Source organism: Sinohyriopsis cumingii, chromosome 2 (genome assembly GCF_028554795.1).
Source record: "Sinohyriopsis cumingii isolate HCF-2022 chromosome 2, ASM2855479v2, whole genome shotgun sequence".
In the NCBI taxonomy this organism is placed as follows: Eukaryota; Metazoa; Mollusca; class Bivalvia; order Unionida; family Unionidae; genus Sinohyriopsis; species Sinohyriopsis cumingii.
This window is the reverse complement of record NC_142962.1, coordinates 81,837,062-81,857,151: the sequence shown is the minus strand read 5'-3', so window position 1 is coordinate 81,857,151 and position 20,090 is coordinate 81,837,062. Positions and strand designations below refer to the sequence as shown.

The window sequence follows — 20,090 nt, the reverse complement described above, 5'->3', positions numbered from 1 at the left end:
TACTACTACTACTACAACCACTACTGCTACTAGTAAAAACAATCCCAACACCAACCCACTTCATATTTGTACTGGGAAAGACACTTGGCATTTTCTCAGCATGATGTATCCAGTGATATATTAAAAGTGCTGTTAAAAAGCAACCAACAACTTTCTGAAGATAAACCTTTTTTCAGTTCTTTTTATTTACCTGTCACATGGCTGAGCATATTTAGCTATGATGTTGCCCAGTTATTTGTCTGTCAGTCTTTCTGTATGCTAGAATTTGGTTTCTGCACAATACATCAAGTTGTCCACCATCTACATTTGCCATTTATTGCGATTTTCTTTGTGTCCTCAAAACAGTAGAATCTTGGTCCTATGAGGAACTTGACAGTTGGGGCCTGGGTAGTGCTGACTGGGTAAAGCCAGTCATTCTCTACCTTTGTATTGCCAGATGCAGTTTCAGAACCAGGTGCTGCACAAATGTTCATTTATATTCTCTTTGAAAAATTGTTTCAATAGATAACTCACACCTCTAGATTCTGCACTGAATTAGTGTCACTAACATTCTATATATAGTTTAGATGTGAAGTAGATAAGTTACGTCCTCTTCCTCCACATTTTGCACTGATTTTTTGAGTATATTTGGTAATGATATTTAAAATACCAGTACAATACTGAAGTGGTACTGAATTGTAATCTCAAAGTTAAGTACATCATGTTATTTACCCCAAAATTAAGCTCCACGATACATATTGTGATTCATACTGGATACGTATTCAATACGTATCACATCAAAACATTGGTGAGGATATACACCTGTATATGTCAGTACTGTTCATTTCCACACAGGTTGTTCAGAAAGCCTTATATGAATTGTTGTAATTTTTTGATACGATCAATGTAGAATAATTAAACAATAAATTGGTTTAAAATGGAATGTTTATCAATTAAATTTTTTTTCAGGCCATGGATGGGTTTACCTTTTCTCTTGCCAGCGATGGTCGTTTTCTTTACATATCTGAAACTGTCTCCATATATCTTGGCCTGTCCCAGGTAAGAATATTTTTCCTTTTGATCCCTTGCCCAAAATATTATGCAGCCTGGTTTTGAAAATTCAACTTGTGTTTATAACTTACAAATTTCGTTGAAATAAATGGTATGCAACTTGACGAAATAATCCTCAAAGTTCAGTCCATTAATCAGACAGGCATTTTAATGATAGTTGAGTCCATCAGACAGGCATTTTAATGATAGTGGAGTCCATCAGACAGGCATCTTAATGATAGTGAAGTCCATCAGACAGGCATTTTAATGATAGTTGAGTCCATCAGACAGTCATTTTAATGATAGTGGAGTCCATCAGACAGGCATTTTAATGATAGTGGAGTCCACCAGACAGGCATTTTAATGATAGTGGAGTCAATCAAATAAATTAGACAAAGATTAAATGTGCACACAGTTTTTAAAAATGATGTTTATTTATCAAGAAAACAAACTTTTCATTATTAAAGAATACAATATAACATTTAACAGTATAACAATAGCATTATTAGAGCACATCAATGATACAGTATTTCAAATAATGTCTGAGATATTTAATTTTGACATCAAATTATTGTTTTGGAGGTTGAAAGGTAGTAATACAGTCTGCAATCTTTAACATACCACATATACTTGTGTTTAAGTTGGATTTGACTTCTAACATCATAGATCTAGATCTGCATTATATGATAGGCAATCAGAGTCTATGTGGCTTGCAGTTAAATATGCACATGAGTAAATAGACATGTGTATAACATGTGGCCTGGTATTTCTCTGCCCATACAAAGTTGCATATATTAACTCTGCTAGCTTGACTTAATACATCATGTTTATTTTTCCAGCATCAAAACTGTATTGAAAAAAGACACCTTTTATTGTTCATAATTTAATAATTGAATACTATTTTGCCATCCATTCAGTCCTGGTCACAAAATATGTTCCTTTAAAATATCTACCTTTCCACATGCAAATGATAATTTAAAAGCAATTATTGCATGCAGAGTTAATTAGGATAAAATGTTTTTCTTTATGATAAAGATTGATTTAGATAAATTTGTAATGAACCATAATTGCTATTATCCCATTTTTCTGTCTAAAAATAAATTTGGTTGTGGTGTTACCATTTTCCATAAATAATATGTTTAAATGTAGATAGGTGAGATTCTCAGTCACTGTATTGGGACATTTGTATTCCATGAATACATTTCTAGAGGTGTGGGTATGTATGCATGCATGTGCACATGTTTGTGCATAACATTTATCAAACAAGTTAGACTCCCATTTTTAAAGGACCATTTGTAGCACATAAGATTATATATATATATATATATATATATATATATATATATATATATATATATATATATATATATATATATATATATTTTGGCCCAGTCAGTAAATTAGACTTATATGCAATGTAAATTTCAGGCTTATTACATACAGTGAACCCTTTATATAAGGTTTCCCTTTCTGCAGTTACTGTAGAATGTGGTAGAATCAGGGGTGGGGAGAAACAAAATGGTATTAATTAACTGCACTGAAGAAGGGCTGTGTGACCTTTGGCATCTCATGAAGGGATGTTGAATTCTCTTGAAAGAGGCCTCTAAAGGAATACAGCTGTATTAAATAACATTTTCATACATCATGCCCTCACTATAAGGCCCTTCATTATAACACAGTTCCTGTTATAAGGCAAGTATGGTTGTGGGTCTCATTTTATAAAGAGGTAGTAAAATATATGTATTTAGTTATATGGTGGTCTCACTTTAATGCACTATACTCTATGGCTGCCATGGACAGCATCATAAAGAGAGAGTATTGTACTTATTAATAATGTACTCACAGATTTCATTTCTCATGAAAGTTACTGAATCTTGTTTTGTTCACTAAATTGTTTGCTTTACGATATATATATATATATATATATATATATATATATATATATATATATATATATATATATATATATATATATATATATGTGTGTGTGTGTGTGTGTGTGTGTGTGTGTGTGTGATATAACAAGGTCAAAGTACTCACTTGAAAAAATTATTTATGTGAGAATACATATATCATACAAAGTACTCACTAGACAACATGATTTGTATGGGAATCATTCAAAGGACTCACCCTTGACAATCTGATTTATGTTGGAATCCAAAATATCTCATTCTAGGACATACTCTTGACAATATGGTTTATGTGGGAATCCATAAATCTCAAAGTACTAACTAGTCAATATGAATTATGTGGGAATCCATATACATGTATTTCATTCAAAGTACCACAGTAAGATAACATTTCTGCCACTGTGCAAAGAGCATATGGTAAAATTGGAGCTGTCTTAGGACACTTAAGAGCTGATATGAAGGTCTACTTGGATAAATTTGATGGATGTAATTCTCTGTCAAATCCTTCAAGTTTGATATAGTTCAGTATTCTAAAGATGGTTGCAAATCCATGGAAGATGACCCTTGTTCCAGAAGACCATTGTCTGTGATTGTTGGGCATTATTGACTGATGTCAAGAAGACAGGTAATGAAGATGCTCAATGCACATTGTGGAAGATATTAATAGTATCAGTCATTACTCTCTCAGCTGTTTTTAAATGTAACAAATTATTTTGAAGTTCAAAAAGCTTATGCAAGATGTGTCTCACATTTGTTGATGGTTGATCAAAAACAAACTGGAGTTAAATTGTCCAACAGCTACTTGCCAAATAATGAAATATGAAAGTTTTCTTATTCTCCATAACAATACACTAGTGCATACATCTGCTATCATGACAGACTTCCTGAAGGAGCACAGCATTCAGACTGTGCAACATGCCCCATACAGCTCAGATTTAGCATTCAGATTGCAACATGCCCCATACAGTCCAGATTTAGCATTCAGACTGTGCAACATGCTCCATACAGCCTCGATTTAGCATTCAGACTGCAACATGCCCCATACAGCCCAGATTTAGCATTCAGACTGCAACATGCCATATACAGTCCAGATTTAGCATTCAGTCTGTACAACATGCCCCATACAACCTCGATTTATCATTCAGACTGCAACATGCCCCATACAGCCCAGATTTAGCATTCAGACTGCAACATGCCATATACAGTCCAGATTTAGCATTCAGTCTGTACAACATGCCCCATACAGCCTCGATTTATCATTCAGACTGCAACATGCCCCATACAGCCCAGATTTAGCATTCAGACTGTGCAACATGCCCCATACAGTCCAGATTTAGCATTCAGACAATGCAATATGCCCCATACAGCCTAGATTTAGCATTCAGACTGCAACATGCCCAATACAGCCCAGATTTAGCATTCAGACTGTGCAATATGCTACATACAGCCCAGATTTAACATTCAGACTGTGCAACATGCCCCATACAGCCCAGATTTAGCATTCAGACTGTGCAACATGCCCCATACAGCCCAGATTTAGCATTCAGACTGTGCAACATGCCCCATACAGCCCAGATTTAGCATTCAGACTGTGCAACATACCCCATACAGCCTTGATTTAGCATTCAGACTGTGCAACATGCCCCATACAGCCCACATTTAGCATTCAGACTGTGCAGCATGCCCCATACAGCCCAGATTTAGCATTCAGACTGTGCAACATACCCCATACAGCCTTGATTTAGCATTCAGACTGTGCAACATGACCCATACAGCCTAGATTTAGCATTCAGACTGTGCAACATGCCCCATACAGTCCAGATTTAGCATTCAGACTGTGCAACATGCCCCATACAGCCTTGATTTAGCATTCAGACTGTGCAGCATGCTCCATACAGTCCAGATTTAGCATTCAGACTGCAACATGCCCCATGCAAACCAGCCTAGATTTAGCATTAAGACTGTGCAACATGCCTGATACAGACTAGATTTAGCTTTCAGACTGTGCAACATGCCCCATACCAGCCAGATTTAGCATTCAGACTGTGCAACATGCCCCATACAGCCTAGATTTAGATTTGGTTGGAGGCAGATGATATCTAAGCTGCTGTGTAGTTGGAAGTACAATTTTCCAGGTATGAACATTGCATCAAAATGTAAATGCAAATTGGCATTAAAGAATTGGATAATCAGACTGAGAAAGTGTGTAGAGGTGCGTGGGGAGTATGTTGACAGCATGCACCGGTGTGTAACTTTCTTGTACATTACACTAATATTCAGATATTTTTTTAAGCACCCTCATAGTACATAAATTAAGCATATTGGACCATAGGGTACTAACATAAGTAGCTTGAAAATTGAGTGTATTGGACCATAGGGTACTAATATAAACAGCATGAAAACTGAGTGTACTGGACTACACGGTACTAACATAAGTGCTGTTTAACCCCATTAATCTAGACACCTTCATTCCCATTGAATATGTCTGGATTAATGAGTTTCCCAGACAATTTACCATTTTTATTTCATGATATCATCATACTGTATACATACATGTACTGTAGGTTCAGTAATGGCTGAAACAAATCAATGAATAAACTACATTTATTAACATGCTTGTACATATAAATATAAGTTTAAACATTATGTAAATATTATGTAAATTTCCTAAAGAAATCTGTGACCTTTGTTTGCCTGGATTCTTTGGTGGATCGATCTGCAGTGATTCTTGATGGTGTCTGTAGATTCTCAGTGGTGTCACCATTTTGTTTTATGCAATCTGTGTGTTGGCAAATCTTCCTTCTATGATGGCTGAGAAATCTAGTATTCCTTCTATGATGGTTGAGATATCTACTCTTCCTTCTGTGATGGCTGAGATATCTACTCTTCCTTCTATGATGGCTGAGATATCTACATTTCATTATATGATGGCTGAGATATCTACTCTTCATTCTATGATGGCTGAGATATCTACTCTTCATTCTATGATGGCTGTTGTTTGCATTTGAAACATGCACAGTGGAGAGAATGTTGGCATACCTCTATGCTACTTTGATGTAATATGGCTGACATTTCTATGGATATTGTACTTAAGGAAATTGTACATGATCTAAGCACACTGTTAACTAAAATGACTGCTCCCTTATGCTAAAAAAAATCAGTCTGAATTAGTCTAAGTTCACTATCTTTAAACCACAAGTTGACTGTAAAGAGAGTTCAGACCTTCATCAACAGCTGCCTAAGAAGAATTCTCCAGATCCGCTGGCCAGACACCATCAGCAACACCAACCTGTGGCAGAGAACCTCCCAGCTTCCAGTAGAGAACGAGATCAAGAAGAGAAGGTGGGGTTGGATAGGACACACCCTACGTAAGCCGCCAACCAACATTACCAGACAGGCATTGAAATGGAACCTTCAAAGCAAGCGGAGAAGGGGATGACTAAGAAACACCTGGCAATGCGACCTTGAGGCAGACATCACTAAGATGGATCACACCTGGAGTCAGCTTGAAGGGATGGCACAGGACAGAAGCCTCTGGCAATCTTTTGTGGGTGGCCTATACCCTGGCAGGGGTGACAGGCAAAACTAACTAAACTAACACTATCTTTAGCACCTATTAAAATAGGGAAAATGAATTTTGTCCAATTCGACAACATGAACTTCTGAAAGTGCAATGGATGAATTACTATGTATATAAAATGTAAAAAAAAGTTATTGGCTCTTTTTTTTACAATTTACCTCTGAAGTCCAGGAAGTGAAAATGACCAAGTAGAGCTAGCAGTTTTTGAAAGGTGCACATCTGAAGTAAGACTAAGCTATATATTCTATAACCCATATTACACTCATCAATCATGCACCAAAATAAAGGGAATTAAAACTTCTTTGAACAGAACCTAAGATATACAAGGTCTTTTTTTAACTAGCCAGTATAGCCAGTGAGGAAACCCAGGGAAATTCTTTTTCTTTAAAATTCTAACCCTATGCAAAATATGAAACTGTAGAGCGCCACCATTTCCATTTGATAATGGCTTTGCCAACCCCATCCCCACCCCCCAAAATGGAAAGTTTCTTGCTGGTACCCATGCTCATGCATACCTCCAAGAGGATGAACTTCAACCGGAGTGTACATTCTGCCAGTGTCACCTAATAATGGAACACATTCTTGTCCAATCTGCAAAAGATATGTTTGTTATTATGTTATTTGCTTGAGGAGACTTGCTGAGGAAATTGATTTTACATGTGCTACTTTTATCTTTTGTTTTATAAACATTCTAAAGACTTTTAATATTTTTTTATGATTTCTGTTTTGTCTTGCTGTACTTCACATTTATTTGGAAGGGTTATCTGGAAGGGTTTATCATCCAGGGTTGTGTGCAATTCAGTTTTACATTTTCAGACATAGTGCTTCATTATAAGGCAATCTCACTATAAGACAGTATACTCTATGGCTACCATGGACAGAGTTATAATGAGGGAGTATCATATCAAGTAGTTCATTAAGAGGTGGTCTCACTATAAGGCAGTATACTCTATAGCTCCAATGGACTATTATAATGGAGTATCATATCAAGTAGTTCATTAAGAGGTGGTCTCACTATAAGGCAGTATACTCTATAGCTCCAATGGACTATTATAATGGAGTATCATATCAAGTAGTTCATTAAGAGGTGGTCTCACTATAAGGCAGTATACTCTATAGCTCCAATGGACTATTATAATGGAGTATTGTGTCAAGTAGTTCATTATGAGTCAAAAGGCAGTATACTCTATAGCTCCAATGGACTATTATAATGGAGTATCATATCAAGTAGTTCATTAAGAGGTGGTCTCACTATAAGGCAGTATACTCTATAGCTCCAATGGACTATTATAATGGAGTATCATATCAAGTAGTTCATTAAGAGGTGGTCTCACTATAAGGCAGTACACTCTATAGCTCCAATGGACTATTATAATGGAGTATTGTGTCAAGTAGTTCATTATGAGTCAAAAGGCAGTATACTCTATAGCTCCAATGGACTATTATAATGGAGTATTGTATCAAGTAGTTCATTATGAGTCAAAAGGCAGTATATTCTATAGCTCAGATGGACTGGATTATAATTTGGGAGTGCTTATTAAGTACTTCATTATGAGATGGACTCACTATAATGCAGTATACTTTGTTGCTACCATGGACAGTATTATAATTGGGGAGTACTTATCAAGCAGTTCATTATAAGGTGGTCTCACTATAAGATAACATACTCAGTATCTCTAATGGACAGTAATTATAATGAGGGATACTGTATCATAGTCTTCATTATGAACTGGTCTCACTATAAGGCGGTATACTCATTGGACAGTAATTATAATGAGGGATACTGTATCATATTCTTCATTATGAACTGGTCTCACTATAAGGCGGTTTACTCATTGGACAGTAATTATAATGAGGGATACTGTATCATATTCTTCATTATGAACTGGTCTCACTATAAGGTGGTATACTCAATGGACAGTAATTATAATGAGGGATACTGTATCATATTCTTCATTATGAACTGGTCTCACTATAAGGCAGTATACTCATTGGACAGTAATTATAATGAGGGATACTGTATCATATTCTTCATTATGAACTGGTCTCACTTTAAGGCAGTATACTCATTGGACAGTAATTATAATGAGGGATACTGTATCATATTCTTCATTATGAACTGCTCTCACTATAAGACAGTATACTCTATAGCTTCAATGGACTGTATTATAATGAGGGTTACTGTATCATACTGGATTATAATGAGGGGTAATATATCATATTCTTCATTATGAGGTGGTCTCACTATAAGGCAGTATACTCTATAGCTCCAATAGACTGTATTATAATGAGGGGTACTGTATCATACTGTATTATAAGGAAGGGTACTGTATCATACTGTATTATAATGAGGGTTATTGTATCATACTGTATTATAATGAGGGGTAATATATCATACTGTATTATAATGAGGGGTAATATATCATTTTCTTCATTATGAGGTGGTCTCACTATAAGGCAGTATACTCTATTGCTCCAATGGACTGTACTACAGTTGGGAGTACTTATCAAATACTTCATTATGAGGTCGTCTCATTATAAGACAGTTTACTGTATAGCTCAGATGGACTGCATTATAATGGAGGAGTACTCATCAAGTACTTCATTATGAGGTGGTCTCACTATAAGACAGTATATTTTATAGCTCCATGGACTGTATTATAATGAGGGAGTATTATATAATTTACTTCATTATTAGGTGATCTCACAAGATAGCATTTATCTCATATGACTCCTATGGTCAGTGTTATAAAAAGGGATTCTTTACCATTGAATTTTATTTAATATTTTTCGGACCTATGCACTGCAGGGAAGTGATTCAGGATAAGAAACATTCTTTCTTAGTAGAACATCTTTTGTGTTGGCAGTGTCACTTTACCAACATATTGCTATGACAATGGTCAGCTGACCTGACATGACCCCTGTAGTGCTTTGCTTAGCCTCAGGCAATAAAAAGATTATTTTCCCACTTGCACAAAGCTCCACCTAGTGGGTGTTCTGTTAGGCCTTTTTTAAGGCATCAGACTCAATTTGTCTAGCACATTCAATGAAGACACAGCAATAGTGAAGTGAATGATGGTGTCTAATTTTGCTTGTCCCCCTGGGATCTCGGTATTATTAATGCCAGCAGCACACAGTTGGTCTTCAGGTATAAGCCTTGCCAATGACAGGCTGTAATTAATAGCTGGCAGAGGCTCTGAGACAGATAAAGTGGGCTTTATGCTTCCTGATGAAGTTGTCAACAAAACAGATTGCTACTGAGGGAGTGGGAATATAATTAATTCACTAAATTTGCCCATTTCAGAAGAATCTTGTAGTAGATAATTGGTCCCTCCTAGTTTACAGTAATTTAATTTTGTAGAAAGGAGAGATGGACCATAAAAAAAGATATTTTCTTAAGGGACATGGTTATAAAAGTTATAGATTTTCTAAAAGAGCTAGATGCATGTTTCAGTATTGGTAGGGTTTTCCCAAGCCTTTGACTTTGTTTATGCAGCAAGCCATTGTTTTCTGTTATCTTGGCAGGTGTCCATAAAAATAAGAGTTCAGACCACTAATCTATTTTATTTTTTAAATTATGGTAATAATTTTTGTGTACTGTTAGTTAAGACTAAACATGAGTTCACAATAAAGTGAGCATTTTTGCATTAGGTAGTTGACTTTGAAGTACTAAACAGTTCACTACCAGGTGCATCCTCCATCTTGTTACAATTTGTGTGATAACCTATCCATTGATAAATATTAAAAGTAAGATGGAGTCTACTCATTCACATGTGAATTAATTATTACAATACATTTTAATAGAAACATAACATTATTGTGAAATATATTAGCAAGAACTTTTTTGTTACTGTTTGTTGATATTACAACTGTGCCTTTTTTATTTGAATTCATGTGATTTGTTATGCTTTTAAATAAATAAATAACCCAGGCATGAAGGTGATATCTATACTATTTTGTATGATATAAAATCTTCAGTCAGTGTATAAATGACATTTCAAAATGTGTGGCCTTATGACAGTTTCAGTCTAATTTATATATTTACATGTATAGTTAGTTTTAAAAGAAATTACCATATTTATTTATATTTTTTTATTGTATACTTTACTAAAACCTTTGGTAATTCTGATTTTTAATCATAGTTTTTGCCTAATACATCAAAATATATTACTTGAAACAAATGTATCCATGTATATTTAGTAAGCATAACATCAGCTGGATAAAAAGAGGGCATAAAGGGCAACCTTAGTTGACAAACAAATAATTAGTCATTTGTAAGTTTGAAGTCATATATTGTATGACTATCTTTTCTTTCAAAGTAGTTATCATTACAAATGCACTTTGATTTACTTTCTTAAGACTGTACTTGTAAGTTTGATACAACTTCATACTTCATAGATGTAGATATGTTTTACCCAATGCATCAACAGATCTCTGTCTCTGCAGTTTATGAGGAGTAAATGGCAGAACAAGCAACATAGACCCTGATCTGCCAGTGCATTATGAAATGGCAGATCAGGGTTTATGTTGTTTTTCAGTTGGATTTGGCTTATAAGTGAATATGTGTATTTCAGAAGAATCTCCCATTTTCTCATTATGTTAATTTTTTTTATCAGTGTAGGTTGAAAGCCATTGTTCCTAATATTTCAGACCTTAAAAGACTGAAGCCATGGTAGCTCATTTGGTAGAGCATCAGACTCCTAATCTAAGGATCATGTGTTCGATACCTACCAAGGCCATCCTGGGTCAGCAGCTTAGCTGTGTTCATAGGAAATGAACTTGACTTCCATTTCCTGACTTTGATATTACGAGTAATGTGTAAATATTGCCATTAAAACAAAAACCAGTCTTGACAATGATGAATGAGCTTATATGTCTTCTATGATTTCATCCGTACAGAACTTTCTCCAAGTGTGTGTGTGTGTCAAAACAATGCTCGTTATTGTCATAATAACATACATTTTTATGTAACTCTGTTCTTTTGTGGTTTTCTGTAACTAGGATGCCAAACACCTTTACAGTACCATTGTTTACACTTCAAAGTTTATCTTACATAAAGCATAATTATGAAAACCATTCACATTTCTCTGAGAACTTCGTGCAACAGGCAGAAATCTACCAGCTTCACTGACCCCAGTCATAACTTATCTCTTCTCTTCTTGAAAATGGATTGTTTTCTGCAAGCCAACTCATAGCTCATCCTTGCAAAAAAGAAAGGAAGAAAGAAAGAAATCTTCAATTACTTCAGCTTTAAATATATGAATGTCTTGGTTCCTGGTGTAACATGGTTGAACTGTTCATACTAGAAATATTGTTTAAATCTCAAGGTAAAAATGAAGTGAAATAGATAATGTTATTCCAAGTGATGTTTAAGGTAAAGGAACAATGTTTAAAGTAGAAACAAAAAGAATAATATAGAAAATTATTACAATTAAAAATCAAATTTTAGATTCAGTACATGTTAAACTGACAGATTTAGTGGGGACCAGTGCCTCCTCTATAACCCACTCATCTCTGCAGGCCAGTAAGATAACTTTCATTGCACTGTGTTGTCTTCACTCAAGCTTCACTCCCCAATAAAGTACCATACACCTATTTTAAACTGCAGGTCCCCAGTATCCCACTGTTATCATTGATAAATACATAATGTCAAAATGAGTACCTGCTCATGCTTAGACCCATGATTCTGTCCTTAAATATATTTTGAGATTTTTCACAGTTGTACAGTCTACATAACATTTATTCTGATTTTTCTATGTGAACATTACTGTATTGTAAGAGGTTGCATGTGAGCATTATTGTATTGCAAGAGGTTATGTGTGAGCATTATTGTATAGCAGGAGGTTGTGTATAAGCATTATTGTATTGCAAGAGGTTGTGTGTGAGCATTATTGTATAGCAAGAGGTTGTTTGTAAGCATTATTGTATAGCAAGAGGTTGTGTGTGCGCATTATTGCATAGCAAGAGGTGTGTGAGCATTATTATATAGTAAGAGAATGTGTATGAGCATTATTGTACAGCAAAAAGATGTATTAGCATTACTGAATAGAAAGAAGAGGTTCAAGCATTGTTATACAGCAGGAGGATCTATGTGAGCATTATCACATAGAAAGGATCTGTGTGAGCAATATTATACAGAAAGAGGTCTGTATGAGCATTATTGTATATCAAGATGATGTATGTGAATGTTATTATATGGCAAGAGGATGTGTGAACATTATTGTACAGCAAGGATTTGTATTAGCATTATTATGTAGAAACAGGATGTGTGTGAGTATTGTTATTCACACATCTGAGAATTGTTAGACATAGGATGTGTGTGAGCATTGTTATACATAAGATGTGTGTGAGTATTATTATACATAGGATGTATGTGAGCATTGTTATGAATATGATATGTGTGTGAGCATTGTTATACATAGGATGTTGTACATAGGATATGTGTGAGCATTCTTATACAAGGATGTGTGTGAGCATTGTTATACAAGGATGTGTGTGAGCATTATTATACATAGGATGTGTGTGAGTATTATTATAAAGACTATTCTTAGTGATCAGTAAATTATAATTGTGCATACTATCTACTTAGGATTGCATTAGTTATTTATGACTTGGACAGAATTATGTAAATTGAGTCCCAGCTTGTAAAGATTTAATTTCATTTTAAAATTTTACAATTTAGTGGAAAGCCTTGCAGCGAGAAAAACAAGTATGAAATGAGCTCCATTAATTTTTTTTCTTACAAGCTAATGAACACCTAGTGCACATTTGTATTCTTGTATTGGGAAAATACCATACATACTTGCTTATAAGTCAACTGCAACTGCTAATTACATAGACCCAGATCTGCTATCACATGTGATAGTAGATCTGAGTCTATGCAGTTTGTCAATACTAGTCATTAGTACAAGCAACTTAGTCTTTGATCTTCCAGTGCATTATGCAATAGTAGATCAAAATCTATGTTGTTTGCTGGTTGAATTGAGCTATAAGCAGGTATATATGGTATATCTTAAACAAATACTGCAATGAAAAATAGTCTGTAAGAAAAATACATCATTAATTAATTGATATTAATTAATATGCACTTTTTGATTGCTTTGAATTATTCCTTACTAATGAAGCAACTTATTTAGTTATGATTAGATGTATGACCTTGTTTACTTTTATACATGCTTAAAGGTCAGATCCAACAGCAGACTGCACAGACTCAGATCTGCCATTGTATAATACACTAGCAGATTGGTGCAGTTTGTTAAGTAGGAAAAAAGAAAACAGATCCTGATCTGCTGGCATATTATGTGACATCAGACAATGCTCTGTTATTTTCAGTTGGACCTGTCATCAGACACATGTTCCTTACAAGATAGAATTTGACACTGACTTAATTAAATCTGACATTTACATACATTTGCTCTAATTTTGTAGGAGAATCTGCATAATTATTTAAAATTTACATTATGGCTTATTTATGTCTGAGTCATTGTCCTGCAAATTTTAACAGTCTTGTATTTGTTAGTGAGATGTAGATAGGGATACAAACCCAGAGGGTCCCAAAGCAAAATATACTTCAAGACTGGTACCCTAATAGTGTTAATCTTACTATTTTAGTGTCCTTTCAGGTATGTGCAACATACAATTTTGAAAGTAATTGATCTTTGAAGTCACAGAAAAAGGAAAACCAGCAAGTTTAGTAAAATTCAACAAATTTATTTCCCTAGAATACAAAGTGAAAATTCAGAAAGAACTTACAGTATTGTGAATTAAATCCCAAATAATCCTAAAAGTTCTATCACAGGTCAAAAAGTATAGAGTTCCAGATGAATTCCAGATCTTAAATTTGCTGATGTACCAGTAGTCTTGTATTTGCTGATATACCAATAGTCCTGATATATCACAATATAATCCAGAAAGTCTTTCGATGGATTCACAATAATCCCAAACTAATGTTTCTCTCCAAAATATCAATGAGCACTTTGTAATTCTAATGAATAATTTCTAAATAAAAGATTCCTTTCAAATTATACCTGAACACAACAGTAAATACTTCTACAGACAGAGTTAGAGGAGGAATGACTAATCTTGTTACCACAAACTTACACATCCCCATTTGACCTATGTTGTAATAATATTTTCTTTTAAAAACAACTCAGTCATCCTAATGGAAAATTATCCCAAAATGTAAACAAGTTAATTTCTAAAATCTTCAGAGATCATAACCAAGGCTGGGTCTTGAATTTGAACCTAAGTAAGCAATCAGTTTCTAACCTACAAACAGGACAAAAAGAGGTACACAAAAACTCAATCATGGACAAAGGTCAAGTACACAAAATAATAATGATAATAATAATAATAATAATAATAATAATAATAATAATAATAACAGTAATACTTTATTTATAGAGGGTGGCTCATTTAGTCAGAAACTATTCTCATTTGAGGCCTTCACTTGAGGCAATAAAGGTTTTGTTGATCATGGGTTCATTCTTAAATTTTCCTCAGTATTTATTGAGTTTTAACTCTCCTGGTCCAAGACCAGAAGAAGTTATGTGATGATTTATCATCTGTTGTCTTGTATCTGTCTATATGTCAGTTAGTAAAAGTTTTTTTCATCACCTCTATCACAGTACTGGAATGATTGATATGGAACTTCACATACACATGTATCTCAGAGCCTAATTGGTCCTAAAAGATAATGGTGCCTTTTGAACACCACTCCTCCAATCTACTGAGAGGATTGTCATGAAACTTTACACACACATTCATCCAAGGGTCTGGTTGGTCCTAGATGGTTATCACACAGTGGTGACAATGTTGAAATTTTGCTGTTCATACTCCTCTTGAATGGGTGGTGATATTAATACGAAGGTTTGTTAAAAGACTACTTACAACATGTAGGTGATCCTAAATGGTGTTGATCTGAAAGCTTGGAAATCTTGTTTACTCCTGCTGAATGGATGATCATATTAATAATATTGGGTTTCTACTAAAAGATTTCTTATAACATGGTCCTGATAAAATGGTGCTGACATTTTGTCATGGCCATCATCTTGAAAATCTTGTTGTCACTTAAAACATGGATGGTCATATCAGCATAGATTTTTCATTAAAGACTTCTTATGGAAGGTACAAATGAATTTTGACCAGACTTTACATTTCATTGTTTTGCAATAAACATGTTGATTGGCAGCGCTTGATCGATTTCAAGGTCAAATAGGTCATGAGTGTTTTTTTTATAGTATCTGTGATGGCTTGTGAGCATGATGACACAAGCATGTATTAAAATGATTTTTTTTATATAAATGAGTTTCGGGTTATATGTGAAGGATATGTTGAACAATGCCTGTATAATAACATCATTGTATGGATTAAAACCAGTGTAATGCGTAAGTATATCCTGACAGGTTCTGCGTTCAATGGTTTTCTATTCATAATAACAGGTTCAAGGTCCAAGGTCATTGCAATTGTTGTTTTACTGCACTTGTCTTGTAAACATGGTAACACAGATATGTAAAAAATACTTGTGTTACCAAATTTGATTTATTGAGGTTTCTCTCAAATATGTATCATCATTTTGTGTGTGTGTGTATGTGTGATTTGGAGTTTTAATGCAGCTTTAACAATTTTTCAGTCATATTGCTTCATATTGTTTGCAGTGTGACAGTTTATAGTTATGTCTAGCACTGGGGCATCTGGTTGGACAGCACTGTTGTAGAGTTTCTCTAGTAATAAATATGGTTATAAAGACATACCATATATGCATGCTTATAAGTTGATCAAGACTTGTGTTGTTTGTTCTACTGATTACTCCAAACAAACTGCACGGACCCAGATCTACTGGTGCATTATGTGACAGCAGATCCGGGTCTGTGCAGTTTGCAGCTGGACTCGTCTTATAAGCGAGTATATATGGCATGAGTTATGGTCTTCAGTTAGGATTGTAGATTGTTATGATAACTTTTGTTGACAAAATTCAGTTATGTGTAGTTGTTTACCATCATGAAACCTTCTCACTGTTAACCATGTACAGATGCTGCCAGTATCTATCATACAGAGTTAAGAAAATCAGAATAAATTCAGAAACTCAAATTACAAAGAAAAAGTAGAAGATAAATATGATTTATACAAATATTGAAAATGGACAGGTAGCTATTGCTAATTACTGCAGTTAGTATGAGAGAGAGAGAGAGAGAGAGAGAGAGAATGTAAACAATGCACTTTTACCCATTTGCACTGTTTTACCCATTACTCAGAATTTAATAAAACACAGGCAACTCCAAAATGAATATGTATCCTTTTTATGTGGTATTAATCAAGACCAATGGACCAAAATACCCTGGCAATCAAGACATATGCTGAACTCTTCGATTTGCCTGTCACCATGATAGCAGCATTGATACAATCACAATGATAACTTAAGACTCAAATTTTCTTGTTAATCTTTTCTTAAATGCATCGTACAGATTTAAGAAAATCAGAATAAATCCAGAAACTTAAATTACAAAGAAAAAGTAGAAGATAAATATGATTTATACAAATATTGAAAATGGACAGGTAGCTATTGCTTCATATTGCATTGATTTTTCCCCAATATCAATTTTTTTTGTCTTTCTTTGGCTACATGACATTGTAGCCACTTTAACAAACTTCATTTTGTTTGGTGTTGAATAAGAATCACCACATGTATGCACATGCCTCCAAAGCTATTAATTTTTGTGTACTGCACAGGCTTCCTGCATCACATGACCTCGGGATGAATATTATTAAATACTTATATAGGGCCCTCATTCATGTAGGAGAGAATGTCCTTGTCAGCTTGGTCATCCTTCACCATGTGACCTTGGGACCAATATTTATGTATAATCAGTTTATATATAATTACTAGGTTGTCAAGTGAGTGTGTCTGCTATGCTCAAGTGCATATAACACCGATTGAGTAGCATCATTTATTGGTGATGTGTGCTTAGTCATGAGGGAATATGGGCTAGTGTGTGCAGGCAAGGCGATGGGTGCCATTTACCCATGGACCTGGGTTCGAATCTCCATAGAGTATGAATTAAAAATTCTCTAACCTATATGATAGTAGTAGTATTTTTTGTATTAAAATATTAATTCTGCCTACTGTTATCAAGCATTCTTCTATAGAATCCAGGGATAGCACTTTCCGTTCTGTTTGGTATATATTTATAATTATATATTTTGTGTGTATATATATATATATATATATATATATATATATATATATATATATATATATATATATTGCTAACTCAACTTTATCATCCATTGGGGCTCTGGGTGTCCAAGTGGTCTAAAATGCTTTTCCTTTACCAATCACTGCCATCTCACCTATGACTTTATGGGTTCAAGTCTCGGGCTTGGCCAATGTGGGTATGTGAGAAAGTCTTACCAGTAGCTTACCGTGGTTCTTAGCAGGGTTTTTCTGGGTTCTTCCTCCACCAGTTATACTGGCTGCCATGTATTGTCTGTCTTGCACTAAGAAATGGTGTAAAACCCCAAACAACAACATTATCCTTAATTAGGTCGTCAAGTTGAGGATCTTATTTTGGAAATACTGACTGTATTTGTACTAGCAATGTTTTTAAGATATTATTGAAAGGTTTCTATTTTAATAATTTTAACCCTGTGATCTTGATTAATTAAGCATAGTGACTAATTTAAAGTTACTGTGCACCTTTTGGAAAAGACCAGGTCATTCACAACATCAAGCAAACCATTCACAAGAAGGAGGCCAGAGTGGCCGAGTGGTCTAAAGTGCTCTCCATTACTGATCACTGCCATCTCACCTCTGTCTGTGTGGGTTCGAGTCTCGGATTCAGCCAATGTGGGTATGTGAGAAAGCTTGCCAGTAGCTTCTCGTGGGTCGGTGGTTCTTTCCGGGGTTTTCCCGGGTTCTTCCTCCACCATTAATACTGGCCGCCATGTATAATTATATATTTTGTGTGTGTGTGTATCATGTGCTGAAAAATGGTGTTAAACCCTACAACAACAACAACAACAACAACCATTCACAATGTTGAAGTCAGTCTTCTGGATCAAAACTGGAATGTATGTTGATAGCTGATATTCAGACTACCATGATTATTTACAAACCAAGGATGACCAAGGAGTTACAAATCACATTTAACTGATTTTTCATAATTTCTTGGTCAGTCCTACAGTCATAACAATTGTATAAATAGCTGATGTGGTCTGAATAGATTGGTGGGTTTATTTTCATGAGGGCATATGTGGCCAACAAGTGTGTGATTTTTCTGTAAATTACTGTTCTGACATATTCAAGGCTTATTTTTGTCTCACAAAAAACAGCTGACGATGTTTCAGATGCAAACAAACCATTCTCTCTAAGGGAGACAACAAACAGTGTTTACATTTAAAAAAACTACAACCTGTTGAACCTCTGCATTGTTCAGTTCATATTACACTGGTTGTTCTATCATGTGGCATAAATGGGGGCCCCAATTGGCTGAGTGGTCTAAAGCACTCACCGTTCAGGATCATGGCCATCTTATTTCTGTGTCAGGGTTCCAGTCTCGGGCTTGGCTAATGTGGGTACATTAGAAGGTTTGCCAGTAACTTCTTATGGGTCAGTGGTTCTTTTGGGGTTTTCGTCCACTAGTTATAATGGCTGCCATGTATAGCCTATCTTGTGCCAAAAAAAACTGCATTAAACCCCTGAACAACAGCAGCAACATATTCAACAATGTCACCTGATATGTAAATTATAACACAATGTGACTTATCTTCTCGCTGTTTCAGATGTTGGTAGTTTTTTCTCTGCAGTAATATCAATAGATCCAAAAATGCAGGAGACTGCAGCAATCCTGAATTGCATTATATGCAGCCAAAGTTTAACTGAAATCAATGGACCATGAATAATAATAATAATAATAATAATCCTTGGCCACAGTGACATAATTTTGGGTCATTCAAAGGAGGTGCCATATTCGAGAAGTAATACATATAGTGAAAGATGTTTGGTACAAACAAGGAGACAACAGATATATGGGCTATGTAAAAAAAATGAATATATCTACTTAATCTGCCAAGGTATAGATAGCGTTAACAAATGTAAGCCTTGGCTAGTGAAGATGCACAGTGATGTATTATGTCACCTCATCCCATCACCCAGTGAAATCACTTTTCTTAATTTTGAGAAGCCATTAAGAAAAACCAGACCCTCATTAGATGGAAATCTTCACTGGTTCCTTGTGTAAACTGGCAAGAAAATATCACACTTGTAGCAAATAAAATAAGAAATTCTTCTCTTGATTGGTTAAGTCAGTGACATCACTTGCACAGCATTGATGTCATTCCTGTAATGGCTAGTTTGTAAACTCTATTCTGAAGCTCAGCAATTGGTTGGTAGCATCACATCAACATGATGGGTAAAAGTTTTTGTACTTTGTTTGATAGGCTGCCCCACAGCAACAGGAAATGTGAGGCAGAACTCTTACTGAGCCACAAAATAGCTTTTATTGGCAGTTTACCACACTTGCAAGATCTGAGAGGTATTAATGTTAACATTGTGGCAAACCACAACTGATAAT

General features: G+C 34.9%; 1 protein-coding gene across 4 annotated transcripts in view; it reads left to right on the top strand.

Annotated features, from left to right (window-relative positions):
* LOC149805279 (protein trachealess-like) overlaps nucleotides 1-20,090 on the top strand; it is a 233,496-nt gene that overhangs the window by 156,250 nt on the left and 57,156 nt on the right. For all 4 annotated transcript variants that reach the window (XM_089949123.1, XM_089949128.1, XM_089949138.1 and 1 more), the window contains one exon: nucleotides 949-1,038. In XM_089949123.1, coding sequence (XP_089805249.1) covers nucleotides 949-1,038 — 90 coding nt within the window. The remainder of the gene's footprint in view (nucleotides 1-948; nucleotides 1,039-20,090) is intronic.